The following is an 18028-nucleotide window of genomic DNA, read 5'->3' as shown; positions in this document are numbered from 1 at the left end:
TAACATTTTCCTGAATCATTACAATAAGATTTTTGCACTAGAATTTAATATTTTTATTACTTGATATTTGTGTATGTTAGCATTTTCTTGTTAATACCTGCGTTCTGTTTTGTTTGTAATGTCAATTGTTCTGTATTTTGTATTAAAACTTGTTACAGAATCATTAAGAAACATAATCTAATAAGCCACATGTAGCAAATAAACCATTATAGGTTTTGTCAACTAAATTCAACACTCCCTCATTGACCTCCATACAAAAACTACTCGCTTGTTGAGCGAAAAACACGACAAACTATACCTGCCAGAGAAAGATTTTCGACCAAGTTCTCCCTCACTTCGCCTCTTCTCTGGTTACATTCCATTCTCCACATTGAATCCTTCAAGTCTTCTATAATATCATGGCGGTCCACAAAGAACCATTTAAAGTGCATGCCACTACCTACTGTGTTGGAATGTACGATCAATCATGATTGGGCCAATTCTGTACTACCTTAAATACATTTTTGGGGAGAAATGTCCTGATGAAACAAAAATAGAACTGTTTGGCCATAATGACCATTATGTTTGGAGGAAAAAGGGGGAGGCTTGCAAGCCCGAAGAACACCATCCCAACATTGGAACATGGGGGTGGCAGCATCATGTTGGGGTGCTTTGCTGAAGGAGGGACTGGTGCACTTCACAAAATAGATGGCATCATGAGGCAGGATAATTATGTGGATATATTGAAGCAACATCTCAAGACATCAGTCAGGAAGTTAAAGCTTGGTCGCAAATGGTTCTTCAAAATGGACATTGAACCCAAGCATACTTCCAGAGTTGTGGCAAAAAGGCTTAAGAACAACAAAGTCAAGGTATTGGAGTGGCCATCACAAAGCCCTGACCTCAATCCTATAGAAAAGCTGTGGGCAGAACTGAAAAAGTGTGTTTGCGAGCAAGGAGGCCTACAAACCTGATTTAGTTACACCAGCTCTGTCAGGAGGAATGGGCCAAAATTCACCCAACTTATTGTGGGAAGCTTGTGGAAGGCTACCCGCAACGTTTGACCCAAGTTTAACAATTTAAAGGCAATGCTACCAAATACTAATTGTTTGTAAACTTCTGAACCACTGGGAATGTGGTGAAAAAAAAAAAAAAAGCTGAAATAAATCACTCTCTACTATTATTCTGACATTTCACATTCTTAAAATAGTGGTGATTTTAACTGACCTAAGCCAGGGTATTTTAACTAGGATTAAATGTCAGGAATTGTGAAAAACAGTGTAAATGTATTTGGCTACGGTGTATGTAAACTTCTGACTTCAACTGTAGTTCTACCAATCTGTTTTACAGCCTCTGCATATGATACATCATGACTGATCCTATTTCTGAGCCTCTCCAGCAACTCTCTGTACCTGGCATCCACCAAACGCTGCACTGTGTTCTCCCACACAATTACTGCACTTAACCTTCACATTTCTTCCACATTCACTGTAATCATGTGCACCTCCACACACATGTTATTTATTTTACATTGAGCAGCTACATGTCCCATTCTTTGGCATTTAAAACACTGCAGTGCATATGGGACAAATTCTCTAACATTGAAACTAAGGAATCCGATCTGTACTTTTCCTTGTAAGACTTTCTCAAAACCTCTGCATCACTGATAAGCTTTCACTTGTTTGACCCTCTTTCCTACTGATCAACCTTTTGGCCTCAATCACTCTACCTCTCTTCACATTTTAATATCTTTGGGCATAGACATTAGGACCCCAGTGATGACTCCCCTCAATCTAGCATCAGCACCAGGGACATGGCTTTTAATCTTCTTCCCATTAAGTTTTTCCATTTTCAGAATCTTCTCTTGCTGAGCCTGGCTACCACACACTATTAACAATCTACAATTTCCAATGAACCAGGCTAATTTCACTTCACCTATCTCGTTCTCTACAGCATTAGTTAGACTATAGGGTGTAAGTGAGACCGTGTGGTCTCATCAAACACGATCACCACTTTCCACTCCAACACATCATTACTCTTGATTCCTACATTGTCCCTCTTTATCATTTCTTTACTAGATGATCCACAGCTTTCTGTATCATGATCTCTCTTCTTTCCACTACCGATCATTCCGGTGCTTGACCCTCATCCTTCTGCTCCATGCCATCAGAACTGACACCCATATCGTTAGCATTCCACCACACCTTTCGCTTCACCAACTTTTTCTCCATTTCGTCTGCAGTACTAGCCGCCATTTCCATCCTCCAACCCTCTCGCCCCTCCAAGTTGTCAGTTCTAGTCGTTATATTTCTATGCATGTATTAATGAAGTGCCAGGTGCTCAGAAAAGACACCTTACTGCAATAATTATTCAGCATAGTAAACAAAACCAACAGTAGGCTTATACAATCGGCATTAACTTTAAATTAATGAGAGTTGTGGATATATCCTACGCTAAAGACATTTAATGTAGACAACATTTTTCATTTCAAATTTGATCAATGTATCTATTATTGTAAGCTATCTCGTGTCTATTACCAACCGCGTCCTCTCCCGGTTTCGAATGGTTGCATGTTCTGTGGTGAGGCTGTTGCTATAGTAACATGTACGGAGAGCAGACAGAAGTGGCGCTGGTGAGCGACAAATAGCGAAAGGTGTTGAGGGTTTCTGAATGTGAAAGAGTGAGGAGGAAAGACGTGCGGTTAGGGAGGCTGCAAGAAGGGGGGAAGTGACGGGTCTGCTTGAAAAGAAAGAAATGTCGGAGAGGATCGCTTCATCATGTGGCAACCTTTATGACACCACGTCACTCCTTCTCCAGTACTGCAAAGGTGAGTTCACTTTTGACTTGCTTGCAGCTCCGAGTCGACCGGTTTTGATATGAACCGTGGCACACTGCTGGGACTTTAGGTTTGCATGCACCTGTTTGCAGGTTCCCTACCAGTTTACACGAAACAGACATGTAGCTCGAGCTACAGATGATTGAATAGAATGTTAGCTTGCATCGTTAGAATGATCTATGGTCGATCTATCCATCCATCATAGAGCAAGCAGGCTGTCGTGAACTTCGTTAACCCACTGCTATGTTGTGATAGGTGTAACCTGGAGCCATGTATTTAGAAAAATATTTGGTTCTGGTGTAGCCGAGCTGCAAACCCTCTTTGACTTTATGTAAAATATTTTCCCGACTGGGGGAAAACAGATAGGCTATCTCTATGATATTTAATAGTGGAACTATTTGCATATTATGGTTTCACTGTTCCAGATTAAGTGTAATTGCCTTAGAGAGAAGATGAATTACACTGTCGTGGCTTCATCTCTCTGTTGTCATCTCTCTGTTGTAAATTAGAGAATGGTGTTCACTTTTTGAGGGGCAGCAGGGTCTGGACATGACTGTAGGGTAAAGGGTGATCATAACAATACAGCTCATCAAAGAAAAGCTGATGCAATGATGCTGTAACTGGCCACATCACAAGACCAGGTTCATGCATGTGAGAAGAAAAGAAAACACACACCTCTGGTCATGTTTTTTACTCTACAGTATTTAGTTATATTTTATGCACCCATGCTATCCAATACAATTTGACATGGTTCACAAATCCAATTATGCACGTAAGCAGTGGGATGAAATTGAACTGCGAGTAAACATAGGATATTTGAAGGGACCGTGTAGCGTACCTAAATAGACTTGAAAGGTAATTCATGTATTGCTGAACAAAAATCTGTGAAACTCAGGTTCTGTGTATTGGGCTACATGTAGGTCTAAAAATAGCCTATCATATTGAGTGACGGGTGGACAGACATGGAGAAAGGCATGTCATCTGTTCAAATGGCCAGGCTGTCCTTACCCTGTAACCATGAGAAGATATTTCCCATGGCAGGGTCTACTATGCACAGTACCCAACCGGGGTGTCCTCTCCATTGGCCAATGTCTACCCAGCTAGGACATAACGTTCTGAGAACCATATTTTTATCAGAGCTTGGTGAAAGTGTGGTTGTCCTATGGTTATTTTGCATACAACCCTACCACAACTTTCTGTGAATGGTGCAGGACAGTTGCTTGGCTTTGGAACATTCTCAGCACATTTAAGTCACTTGACATAAAAAATAAACAAAATCTTGGTATTTCATTACTTTAACATAACGTTTCCTAAAAGTTCAAACATGGTTACATTTCATTTCAATTTTGGTAATGTTCTAGCCTCGTACGAACCATCCTGATCTCGCAAGCTTACATTCTGTTTCGCTACACGGATACAGTTTGGTCACGACAAGATTCAAATAATTTGAGCCTAATTCTATCCGCTGTATGGCTGGACCAATCAGCATCCTCTAATAATCTGTGGGCACAGAAGTCGAAAATCATAACAATGGCTGCTCCTGAGGAGGTTGGTGTTGATTCTGCTAAAGGAGCAGTTATATCAGAACTGGAGGACATCGCTTCATTGAAAGAACAGCAAATAACTGCACTGAAAGATTTTCTCAGGGGAGATGTTTTCAAGTCGAATCACGTTTTATTTGTCACATGCGCCTAATACCAGAGGTGTTGACTCGAGTCACATGACTTGGACTCGAGTCACAAATATGATGACTTGCAACTCGACTGACTTTAACACCAATTACTCGTGACTTAACTTGGACGTGAGCCTCTTGACTCGAACTGACTTGATACCCTCCCCAAGCCCAAATATGAAGAATTATGCTATTAAAAAGTGTGTAGGGCGTCAACTCTTCATTTAACAGATTACAGTTTGGACAGCAGCCAATCAAATTGTGCCCGTGGAGAAAAAGTTGCGCGTGGAAGTGCAGAGGAACATCGGCGGGTGAATTCAGATGGAGCCCTTGGAAAGATGATACCCCAAATTCTTATTTTCGGATATAAAGACTACGCTGTAGTCAACACAAAATGGATTGCGACTTGCAAAAATTGCGGGAAGAAACTTCCTCTTAATTACAGATTTAAACAATACCAGATGAGCAAAAGTGTCACAAGTGAACCACCACAGTCTCCAATCTGACAGTTCATGGAGACCCGTGTAGGGCAGTACAGCATGAATCATCCACAGCAGAAAGCTATCAACAATGCAATAATGTCTGACCTGGTTATCGATTGCACCTTGAGTTTTCGTCACTTTCTGTCATTGGTTGACAGTAGGTACAGCCCAGTGTGTCGTAGAACATTGACATCAAAAGTAGAGAACCTCGCTACAGAGAGACGTTCAAAACTGACAACTCAGTTGAGCAACACAGGCCATGTTTCAGTCACAGTGGACATTTGGTCTGACCGAAAGATGAGGGGGTTCCTGCACTGTGTGGAGAAGGATGGAGTGAGGATACAGCTCAAGTCCAATCTCTTGGCCTGTGACCGATTCAAAGGCCCACACACGGCCAAAAATAATCTGTGTGAGCAATTTGAGGCCATACAGTGGGGCAAAAAAGTATTTAGTCAGCCACCAATTGTGCAAGTTCTCCCACTTGAAAATTGCAGGCCTCTTTCATCTTTTTATCATAGGTACACTTCAACTATGACAGACAAAATGAGGAAAAAAATTCAGAAAACCACCTTGTAGGATTTTTAATACATTTATTGGCAAATTATGGTGGAAAATAAGTATTTGGTCAATAACAAAAGTTTCTCAATACTTTGTTATATACCCTTTGTTGGCAATGACAGAAGTCAAACGTTTTCTGTAAGTCTTCACAAGGTTTTCACACACTGTTGCTGGTATTTTGGCCCATTCCTCCATGCAGATCTCCTCTAGAGCAGTGATGTTTTGGGGCTGTTGCTGGGCAGCACGGACTTTCAACTCCCTCCAAAGATTTTCTATGGGGTTGAGATCAGGAGACAGACTCCAGGACCTTGAAATGCTTCTTACGAAGCCACTCCTTCATTGCCCGGGCGGTGTGTTTGGGATCATTGTCATGCTGAAAGACCCAGCCACGTTTCATCTTCAATGCCCTTGCGGATGGAAGGAGGTTTTCACTCAAAATCTCACGATACATGGCCCCATTCATTCTTTCCTTTACACGGATCAGTCGTCCTGGTCCCTTTGCAGAAAAACAGCCCCAAAGCATGATGTTTCCACCCCATGCTTCACAGTAGGTATGGTGTTCTTTGGATGCAACTCAGCATTCTTTGTCCTCCAAACACGACGAGTTGAGTTTTTACCAAAAAGTTATATTTTGGTTTCATCTGACCATATGACATTCTCCCAATCTTCTTCTGGATCATGCAAATGCTCTCTAGCAAACTTCAGACGGGCCTGGACATGTACTGGCTTAAGCAGGGGGACACGTCTGGCCCTGCAGGATTTGAGTCCCTGGCGGCATAGTGTGTTACTGATGGTAGGCTTTGTTACTTTGGTCCCAGCTCTCTGCAGGTCATTCACTAGGTCCCCCCTGTGTGGTTCTGGGATTTTTGCTCACCGTTCTTGTGATCATTTTGACCCCACAGGGTGAGATCTTGCGTGGAGCCCCAGATTGAGGGAGATTATCAGTGGTCTTGTATGTCTTCCATTTTCTTAATAATTTCTCCCACAGTTGATTTCTTCAAACCAAGCTGCTTACCTATTGCAGATTCAGTCTTCCCAGCCTGGTGCAGGTCTACAATTTAGTTTCTGGTGTCCTTTGACAGCTCTTTGGTCTTGGCCATAGTGGAGTTTGGAGTGTGACTGTTTGAGGTTGTGGACAGGTGTCTTTTATACTGATAACAAGTTCAAACAGGTGCCATTAATACAGGTAACGAGTGGAGGACAGAGGAGCCTCTTAAAGAAGAAGTTACAGGTCTGTGAGAGCCAGAAATCTTGCTTGTTTGTAGGTGACCAAATACTTATTTTCCACCATAATTTGCAAACAAATTCATTAAAAATCCTACAATGTGACTTTCTGGATTTTTTTCCTAATTTTGTCTGTCATAGTTGAAGTGTACCTATCATGAAAATTACAGGCCTCTCTCATATTTTTAAGTGGGAGAACTTGCACAATTGGTGGCTGACTAAATACTTTTTTGCCCCACTGTACGTGGTGAGTACAGCATTGAAGATAAATTGGACAATATCATTAGTGACAATGCTGCCAACATGAAAGGCATTCACGGTGTGCTTCCCCATTGATCAAGAAGATGAAGTACATGACGAAGATCACCTTGATGACCCAGAGCTCTGGAATGACCTAGCCCTGGAAGACCAGCAAACAGTGAATGCTGCTATTGCAAAAACAAAACAGCGCTTGCAGTGTTTTGCCCACACTCTCCAGCTCGTGGTGGGAGATGGCTTGAAAGAAACAAAAGTGATGACTCCTTCTCTTTCAAAGTTATCAAAAATCAGCTCACTGCTTCATACAAGCACAACATACAAAGAGGTGTTTGAGGCTGAATTTGGGGAAAGAGACATCCCTGCTGCTGTCAACACAAGATGGAACTCAACACTGAGACAAGTGTAGGCAGTTATCCAATGTGACCAGCTAAAGCTCAGGCATGTTCTAGAAACGCCTGGGCACAAGGAGTTGTTGTTCACCGTACGGGAGTGGAGTAAGTTGAAGGAGTTGGTGGACATCCTGAAGCCATTTGGAGAAGCAACAGATATGACACAGGGGGAGAAGATGGTCGCAATCAGTTCTGTTGTTCCCTCGGTCCTGTCCCTGAATCACTACCTGGAGTAGCGGAAGCCTCACGTCCATTTCCTGAGCGGCCTGGTCAGAAGTCTCTAGGCATCCACAAACCAAAAGATTTCTTGGAATCTTCATCAATGTGAAAATGGCCAGGACACAAGATGGAATCACTGCCCCCTTTTCAGATCCAGTCTACCTCAAACCAGCTGCCTTGGATCCGGCTTGTTCTCTGATGTGGGTGGAGCACTATGTGCTCTTCAAGGAGGAGGTCAAGGAGGAGGTGGCACAAAGAGTGAAAGGTAAATTATTATTGAGTTTAATGTAACTTTTTTTCTCATAATTTAATCCAATTGACTGCAACAATAATACTTGTTCAGTTGAACCCACTGCATCACCAATACTCTAATACCAGCCTTTTTGTTTCTGCTTTTACATGTTTTGCCAGAACTGATTCTGCAAGATGCTACAGGGACTGAGCAAGCTGTGCCTCTTGTTGATGAGGAAGAGAGAGAGGACCATAGACTTGGACAAGAAGAAGGGCTGTTTGCGGCATACTGTAAGAGGCAGAAGAAAGCTGTTGGGACCTCTCCAGCACTACAGCTGAGTCACTACCTTGACATATCTTCCTTCACTGTCCCAAAGGGCCATCAGGGACTTGGCAGTGCCTCCAGTGCCCCGGTGGAGCGTGTCTTCAGCAATGGTGGCATCATACGGCGGCCTTGTGCACAAATGACTGACAGACTTTTATCGAATTTGGTATTTTGCAAATGCAATGTATCATAGGGCCCTGAGATAAGAGAAAAAAATGAAACTGTTTATGCATTACACATACACTCACACACACGTAGTCTCCATGTTCAGGTTTTATCTCCCATCTTTGGGATCAGTATTTTATTCTCAGACATTCAGGCCAGTGTTCAAATTGTAGGCCTACTTGAATTTCAGTAGCAGTTGTTTTGCTGTACCTTTTTAATAAATGCCTGTAACTTTATGGCAGGATTGATTTAAGTGTCTAGAGTATACCTGGAGAGAGAGATTTTGTTTTTGTTGTCATATTGATGTGTCTTTCTCATGGCTACCCATGTATTTCCATGGAAATATAAAGTTTATTTGGAAAGTAATAAATATTGTAATAAACCTGTTGCTGAGGTTATTCACTGTAGCTCTCTTGTTTTACTAGATCTATGGTCATAGCCAATATTCGTACTGCCCTTGCAAGTCTTTGCCACTCTTTCCCCTCGGTTGGCACACAGTCTTACATGGAACAGGTTCTGGAATGGGAAGGGAAAGAATATCCCCCTTGACTTACACCTGGAACACGTCAGCTTCTTGAAGTCATTTCTGAAGGGCCTGGGTCCAAACACGACTGAGCAAGCAGCAGACAGGATTATCAAGTCCATTGGTGTCCTCAAGGACTTGATGGACACCGCAGACGCTGAGTTAGCAGCATTAAAGTCTAGTGGCATCCATCATGCTGCTCGCCAGACTGGGGACATTCTAGCCTTTGTGGAGTTTGTCAGGGAGGCAGAGCTGTTCAAAACCCAACCGGGCAGAGTTCACCGCATTCCCTGGTTTAAACCGCAACATTTTCTCAAAAGTGAAGTACAGTGAGTTGTTCCCATTTTGATTTGAAACAACTTAGGTGCCAGGCTAGCTGGGGATGTGGATGGCTTAGTCTGACCTTCAAACCCTGTCTAAGAGGGGCAGGAGTAGGCTAAATACACTAATAGAACAATAATGTCTATTAATGTCTACTATTATTAACGCAGCATAAATTGTGCCGTAAGTTACCTTCTGTCTTATGTACTGTGCAGTGCCATCAGAAAGTATTCACACCCCTTGACTTTTTCCACATTTTGTTCTGTTACAGCCTGAATTGATAATGTATTGCATTTAGATGTTTTTGTCACGGGCCTACATACAATACTGCATAATGTTAAAGTGGAATTATGTTTAATTAATTGTACAAATCAATTAAAAATGAAAAGCTGAAATGTCTTGAGTCAATAATTATTCAAGCCCTTTGTTATGGCAAGCCTAAATAAGTTCCGAAGTAAACACTTGCTTAACAAGTCACATAATAAGTTGTATGGACTCAATCTGTGTAACAAATACTAGTGTTTTAACATGATTTTTGAATGACTACCTCATCTCTGTACCCCAACCATAATTATCTGTAAGGTCCCTCAGTCGAGCAGTGGATTCCAAACACAGATTCAACCACAAAGACCAGGGAGGTGTTCCAATGCCTCGCAAAGAAGTGCAGTTATTGGTAGATAAGTAAAACATTAAAAAAATACATGGTGAAGTTATTAATTACACTTTGGATGGTGTATCAATACACCCAGTCACTACAAAGATACAGGCGTCCTTCCTAACTCAGTTGCCGGAGAAGAAGGAAACCACTCAGAGATTTCACCATGAGGCCAATAGTGACTTTAAAACAGTTAGTGTTAAATGGTTGTGACTCCACAATACTAACAGAGTGAAAAGAAGGAAGCTTGAACAGAATAAAAATAATACAAGATGCATGCATACATGCATCCTGTTTGCAACAAGGCAAAAAAAACAAAACAAAGCAAATGACTTTTTTGTGCTGAGTACACAAATCCAATAATACACATTTAGTGAGTACCACTCCATATTTTCAAACATTGTTGTGGCTGCATCATGTTATGGATGTACACTACCAGTCAAAGGTTTTAGAACGCCTACTCATTCAAGGGTTTTCTTTATTTGTACTGTTTTCTACATTGTAGAATAGTGAAGACATCAAAACTATGAAATAACACACATGGAATCATGTAGTAACCAAAAAAGTGTTCAACAAATCAAAATATATTTGATATTCTTCAAATAGCTACCCTTTGCCTTGATGACAATTTTGCACGCTTGGCATTCTCTCAACCAGCTTCACCTGAAAGATTTTTCCAACAGTCTTAAAAGAGTTCCCACATATGCTGAGCACTTGTTGGCTGCTTTTCCTTTACTTTGTGGTCCGACTCATCCAAAACCACCTCAATTTGATTGAGTTTGGGGGATTGTGGAGGCCAGGTCATCTGATGCAGCAACTCCATCATTCTCCTTGATAAAATAGCCCTTACACAACCTGGAGGTGTGTTGGGTCATTGTCCTGTTGAAAAACAAATGATAGTCCCACTAAGCCCAAACCAGATGGGATGGCATATCGCTGCAGAATGCTGTGGTAGCCATGCTGGTTAAGTGTGCCTTGAATTCTAAAGAAATCTCAGAGTGTCACCAGCACAGCATCCCCACACCAAAACACCTCCTCCATGCTTTACGGTGGGAAATACACATGCAGAGATCATCCGTTCACCCACAGTTGGAACCAAAAATCTCCAATTTGGACTCCAGACCAAAGGACAAGCAAGTCTCTTCTTCTTATTGGTGTCCTTTTAGTAGTGGTTTCTTTGCATCAATTTGACGATGAAGGTCTGACTCACACAGTCTCCTCTGAACAGTTGATGTTGAGATGTGTCTGTTACTTGAACTCTGTGAAGCATTTATTTGGACTGCAATTTCTGAGGCTGGTAACTAATTAACTTATTCTCTGCAGCAGAAGTAACTCTGGGTCTTCCATTCCTGTGGTGGTCTTCATGAGAGCCAGTTTCATCATCGCGCTTGATGGTTTTTGCGACTGCACTTGAAGAAACTTTCAACGGTCTTGAAATGTTCCGTATTGGCCGACCTTCATGTCTTAAAGTAATGATGGACTGTCGTTTCTCTTTGCTTATTTGAGCTGTTCTTGCCATAATATGGACTTGGTCTTTTACTTGGTCTCTCTCTCTTCTGTATTAGGGCTGAGGAGTTTTGCAGGATAAAAAAGAAACGTAATGGAGTTAAGCACAGGCAGAATCTTAGAGGAGAACCTGGTTCAGTCTGCCAGACACTGGGAGGTGAATTCACCTTTCAGCAGGTCAATAACAAAACACACAAGGCCAAATCTACACTGGGGTTGCTTACCAAGAAGACATTGAATGTTCCTGAGTGGCCGAGTTACAGCTTTGACTTAAATCTGGTTGAAAATCTATGGCGCCACTTGAAAATTGTTGTCAAGCTATGATCAACGACCAGTTTGGCAGAGCCTGAAGAATTTTGAAAAGGATAATGGGCAAACGTTACACAATCCAGGTGTGGAAAGCTCTTAGAGACGGTTTGAATCTGGTTTTGGCTGTTGATATAGTCCCAAAATGATTTGCATGTCAGCGATCAAGTTTTCAAGATATATAACTTTCAACATACAGAAATACAGCCGGTATGATGCTTTCAAAGTTATATCTCCAATTCCCATGTGTCCTATTTGTGCTCGAATTTCCAAAAAGTTTACCAAAAAATAAGCTATCAAGGTTATTTAAAGTCTCTTATTGAAACATTCAGTGAAGGTTTTTTATTTTTAAAAATTTTATTTTTTTACCCCTTTTTCTCCCCAATTTCGTAGTATCCAATTGTTGTAGTAGCTACTATCTTGTCTCATCGCTACAACTCCCGTACGGGCTCGGGAGAGACGAAGGTTGAAAGTCATGCGTCCTCCGATACACAACCAACCAAGCCGCTGCTTCTTTAACACAGCGCACATCCAACCCGGAAGCCAGCCGCACCAATGCGCCGGAGGAAACACCGTGCACCTGGCCACCTTGGCTAGCGTACACTGCGCCCAGCCCGCCACAGGAGTCGCTGGTGCGCGATGAGACAAGGACACCCCTACCGACCAAGCCCTCCCTAACCCGGGCGACGCTAGGCCAATTGTGCGTCGCCCCACGGACCTCCCGGTCGCGGCCGGTTACGACAGAGCCTGGGCGCGAACCCAGGACTCTGATGGCACAGCTGGCGCTGCAGTACAGCGCCCTTAACCACTGCGCCACCCGGGAGGCCCCAGTGAAGGTTTTTAATGAAGTTATTCAAAAACCTCAAAATAATAATTAATTATTGTCACATACCGGATAGGTGCAGTGAAATGAAGGATCCAGAGTAAAACGTTGTCAGAACCTCACTGCAACCTAAAAAATAAACGTTCCCAAAACATTCAAAATGTGCACTTCTGTTCTCAGAACATTTTAAAAAGCTTAGTTTTACCAGGTTATGACATCTATGGCATCGTTCCTACAACCAATGTGAAACCGAAAACACATGTTCCCACAACTTGTGCTAATGTACCAAATGTGCTATTTGGGTAGCCTGCATGTGCTGCAGACTTAGGATCTGTTCCAGGCTGCGGACCCCCCCGGACGGTGGAATACAGAGGGGAGCAGCTCAGCTCCTCTGCCAAAAGGAGGATGAATTGGCTTTGGAGCCATCTTGGTCAGGGTTGACCAGCTCCTTTACTGGTTGCTGTGTGTGTGTGTGTGTGTGTGTGTGTGTGTGTGTGTGTGTGTGTGTGTGTGACCAAAGCTCGAGTCTGGACTCTGAATGGTCTGGTGCTGACGATTTAGCACGTAGTGTCACTAGAGGTTAATTAAGCACTTCAACAGCTGAGATAGCAATTGAGTGTAAAGGTGTATTTTTTTTCCCCGCAACAAGCTATTGCTGTGTCTTTTTTTTCTCTCCACACATAGGGTTGTGTGTTCCTTCCAAACGCCTCAAATTTAGTTTCATCTGTTCACAGAAATATTTTGCCAGTGCCTCTGTGAAAAGTCCAGGTGCACTTTTGCAAACTTCAGGCGTGCAGCAATGTTTTTTTTTTTTGGACAGCAGTGGCTTCTTCCGTGGTGTCCTCCCATGAACACCATTCTTGTTTAGTGATTTATTATGAATGCAAACAATAGAAGGTAAAAGGCTTGCAAAGGTAAATGTACTTTTAATTTGTGACCATCTGGCCCATTTGTCTTATTGACTGACTCAGACGGCGTGCAACAACAATGGCTCATCTATTAGGAAATATCAGACCTACAGGTCAGAGTTCAGGTGTCTTAACCGTTTTCATTGTGTGACAGCTGGTAGTAGGATCCCCTCTCTAGGGTTTGCTCACATTGTTACTCATGTAGACGCTGGTCCCCGTGGTGTGTGTGTCCTCCCATGACTTCCTTGGAGATGAAGGAAGGGGGCTAAGTTGTGTCTGTCATTCTGTCATTGATATAATGTACAGTATGATTCCAGCCATGCCACGGTGTGGCTGATGTGAGCACATACACATGTATCTGTGTGTTAGTGAGTGGGTGTGTTTGTGTGTCATGAATGGAGGAGACTCGGATCCCACCCACTGCAGTCTCACTTCCTGGTAGTGCCTGGCTGTCTCTGCAGCAGAGTATAGGTCTGGCCCCCAGCCAAGCCAGCCTCCCTCCCAGCCTCAGGCTGCATCCACTGCTGCTGCCGCTGTGGAGGCAGGGCTGCAGGGAGCAGTGTCCTGTTACAAACTGTGACTCGCCGCTTGTCTCTTTGTGAGCTGCACGTACCGCTAGGGAGGAGGAGAATAAGGGGGGGGGTTGGTCCAGGAAGAGGGAGGCAGAACAGGCACTGGCTGTAGAGGAGAGGAGGGGAAAACCCTACATAAGAAAGAAGCCCAGGAGCCCCCAAGAGAGCTGAGGAGAGCAGGCTGTCTGACGGAGTGACTGGCTGGCTGGCTGAGTGACTGAGCATGACAGGTAAGGGAAGGCAAGCAGAGCCCGGAGCCCTATGAATATTTCAGCAGGCTTTGGTTTCGCCCCCGACCTCCATTGTCCTCTCTCATCACACAGGGGTTCATCCCTCTCCACCTTATGCCATATTGCTAACCTTCCCTCCTCCCCTCCCATTCCCTCTCTCCTCTCCCCATTTACTCATTTTCATATTATATAATTAGTAGCCATGCATTTTTAACACTGAGGCCACCTGCTTTAACTGTGCTAGCTGTAGCTGTCCTTTGCCTGTGCTGTGTCATCTGCTGGAGGCAGTAAAGAGAAAGTTATTGAGCACGCATCATAAGCCTGCAGTCTGTCGGACAGCTACTGTGTGTAAAGTATCAAGGGTGACGGCTGTTTCATTAACAAAGTAATGGGATGGCGTTCATGTGGACTCGTTGTTGAATAATTAGGTAGATTTAAATGAATGAATGATCACACTTAATTCATTACCAGCAACGTTTCACTGAGGTGTTTTGGTTTGGGACATGGGGATTGGGTGGAGTAAACCTCCATAGCTGTGGTTGTTTTGTAACTTGGCTGTTATTTACATTTGCTGCAGAGGCCATTTGAAATCTTATCAATGCTTTACTCAGCAGATTTCAAATGGTGACTAAGGTTATAAAGCACGCCATGGTTAATTGACAGCATAAGCCAAGTAATTCAGTTTGGGGAAATAATCTTGCTGGTTATTTCCCTAATGGAAAAACGGTACCTAATTCCCCATAAAATCCAGTAGGGATTTGTCATGTCGGAGTATCCAGTTCGACATGTTCTTTCATTTCCCCTCCCGCTGAATAAAAACCTCTTACAGATGTTGGGATTTTTAAAGTCAAACTCTCCACTCTGCCCAATTTTGAATATGTGTGTTCTTCCACAATATTTCTGACTGAGAGATGAGATCATTGGTTCCACTGGGTCTGACAGGCAGAGTAAATAGGCATGTCAGTCAGAGTTTGCATTATACTCAGAAATCATGTTGGTAGTACAGCATGACAGATGCATATTAGTCCAGGTAGAATTCTCATATGCAAATAAATGGCTCTTGGTCATTTGAATGGCATATGATGATAACGAATATGGGAATGTTGTCAAGTAACAAACAGTCGTCAACTCAGCATTATACTGTATGTACAGCATGCTGTTGCATGGTCACAAAATCTGATTTAACAGCATTGTTTTGTTGAAAGACATTTGAAAACATTGTCAGACCTTTCAGTTACAGGGCATCCTATCTGATATTGCACAGTTAAGCATTTGAGCTGAAACAGAGGATTAAATTGGGCAGCCAAATGATGTCATCCCAGTGAAGGACGAAGGGTTAGGGGCTAGCTAGCATCACACAGTGGCGAAGGTGCATAAAGATGTAGTAATTCAGAAATGACGTCATTGTTTTACCACTATTCAATGAGTTTTTAAAGTACGGCGCGCGATATGGTTCAATGCGCTAATGATTCAGCACAATATGCTTTTTCAAATTGCTGGCGTCTTGGCGCTAGAACTGGTTTACCCAGGTATAATGTGCTAATGACAACACACAAAAGAGTAAAGGAGGCCAATGCACAATACAGTTAACTTAGCAAACGAGGCATGTGTGTTAAGAGCATGGGGGCCGTCATCTTTTTGCACCTCTGTTTTCTCTACATCACTGAAGAATAGCAATCTTCAAAACGGGGTTGGCCTCAATTTTGTTTCAAGCAAATACACCTTTTAATCTCTGTCAGAAACCCCAGCACTGTCATTTTTGGTGTAGGAATCTAAGACCAACATATTGTTTGTCAAGGAAGTAGCCTAGTGTCATCTTTATTAGCAAAAACAAACACATAAAGCTTGGAGAATTATGCAAATTCCTGCTTAGAGTCCTGGGTGAACAACAAAACACCTTTTGTTCCATGCTCCTGACACCATCGCTATCTGTCACTCTGTCCGTTTTTTTCCTTCTTCCGCTCTCTCTCCCTCCCCATTTCCCCCCACTCTCTCTCCCTGTCTCCCAGATGACAACGTGTCTGCGGGCAGCACCATGGAGGTGGACGACCGCCTGTCCCACCTGGAGCAGCGTGTCCAGTTGCAGGAGGATGAGCTCCAGCTGCTGAAGGCTGAACTGGCCGACGCGCTGCGCAGACTGGGTTACTGTGAGGAGCTGACCCAGCCTGGGGCCGGAGCTGGGGGGAGGAGGCCTACCGTGGCCGCACCCACCAAGAGTGAGGGGCTGGGGAGATAGGAGGCTGGGAACACGCTAGACCACCACCGTAGTCTCGTCGACATACAGTTGAAGTCGGAAGTTTACATACACTTAGGTTGGGAGTCATTAAAACTCGTTTTTCAACCACTACACACATTTCCTGTTAAGAAACTATAGTTTTGGCAAGTCGGTTTGTGCATGACACAAGTAATTTTTCCAACAATTGTTTACCGACAGATTATTTCACTTATAATTCAATGTATCACAATTCCAGTGGGTTAGACATTTACATACACTAAGTTGATTGTGCCTTTAAACAGCTTGGAAAATTCCAGAAAATGATATAATGGCTTTATAAGCTTCTGTAGGCTAATTAACGTAATTTGAGTCAATTGGTGGTGTACCTGTGGATGTATTTCAAGACCTACCTTCAAACTCAGTGCCTCTTTGCTTGACATCATGGGAAAATCAAAATAAATCAGCCAAGACCTCAGAAAAAAAATGGTAGACCTCCACAAGTCTGGTTCATCCTTGGGAGCAATTTCCAAACGCCTGAAGGTACCACGTTCATCTGTACAAACAACAGTACGCAAGTTTAAACACCATGGGACCACGCAGCCGTCATACCGCTCAGGAAGGAGACGGGTTCTGTCTCCTAGAGATGAACGTACTTTGGTGCAAAAAGTGCTAATCAATCCAAGAACAACAGCAAAGGACCTTGTGAAGATGCTGGAGGAAACAGGTACAAAAGTATCTACAGCGGGGCAAAAAAGTATTTAGTCAGCCACCAATTGTGCAAGTTTTCCCACTTAAAAAGATGAGAGAGGCCTGTAATTTTCATCATAGGTACACTTCAACTATGACAGACAAAATTATTTTTAAAAAATCCAGAAAATTACATTGTAGAATTTTTTATTAATTTATTTGCAAATTATAGTGGAAAATAAGTATTTGGTCAATAACAAAAGTTTATTTCAATACTTTGTTATATACCCTTTGTTGGCAATGACAGAGGTCAAGCATTTTCTGTAAGTCTTCACAAGGTTTTCACTGTTGCTGGTATTTTGGCCCATATTTTGGCCCATTCCTCCATGCAGATCTCCTCTAGAGCAGTGATGTTTTGGGGCTGTTGCTTGGGCAACACAGACTTTCAACTCCCTCCAAAGATTTTCTATGGGGTTGAGATCTGGAGACTGGCTAGGCCACTCCAGGACCTTGAAATGATTCTTACGAAGCCACTCCTTCGTTGCCCGGGCGGTGTGTTTGGGATCATTGTCATGCTGAAAGACCCAGCCACGTTTCATCTTCAATGCCCTTGCTGATGGAAGGAGGTTTTCACTCAAAATCTCACGATACATGGCCCCATTCATTCTTTCCTTTACACGGACCAGTCGTCCTGGTCCCTTTGCAGAAAAACAGCCCCAAAGCATGATGTTTCCACCCCCATGCTTCACAGTAGGTATGGTGTTCTTTGGATGCAACTCAGCATTCTTTGTCCTCCAAACACGACGAGTTGAGTTTTTACCAAAAAGTTATATTTTGGTTTCATCTTTCCATATGACATTCTCCCAATCTTCTGGATCATGCAAATGCTCTCTAGCAAACTTCAGACGGGCCTGGACATGTACTGGCTTAAGCAGGGGGACACG

The 18028-nt window shown here is 43.0% G+C and overlaps 1 protein-coding gene across 1 annotated transcript in view; it reads left to right on the top strand.

Moving 5' to 3' along the window:
* The first annotated feature begins 2733 nt into the window (after positions 1-2733).
* Positions 2734-18028, top strand: part of LOC139382411 (echinoderm microtubule-associated protein-like 1) — a 38657-nt gene continuing 23362 nt past the window's right edge. The window contains exons 1-2 of the mRNA XM_071126439.1: positions 2734-2806; positions 16192-16398. Coding sequence (XP_070982540.1) covers positions 2734-2806; positions 16192-16398 — 280 coding nt within the window. The remainder of the gene's footprint in view (positions 2807-16191; positions 16399-18028) is intronic.

Source organism: Oncorhynchus clarkii, chromosome 24, assembly GCF_045791955.1.
Source record: "Oncorhynchus clarkii lewisi isolate Uvic-CL-2024 chromosome 24, UVic_Ocla_1.0, whole genome shotgun sequence".
In the NCBI taxonomy this organism is placed as follows: Eukaryota; Metazoa; Chordata; class Actinopteri; order Salmoniformes; family Salmonidae; genus Oncorhynchus; species Oncorhynchus clarkii.
The sequence above is the reverse complement of the archived record's forward strand: the minus strand, read 5'-3'. Positions and strand labels throughout refer to the sequence as shown.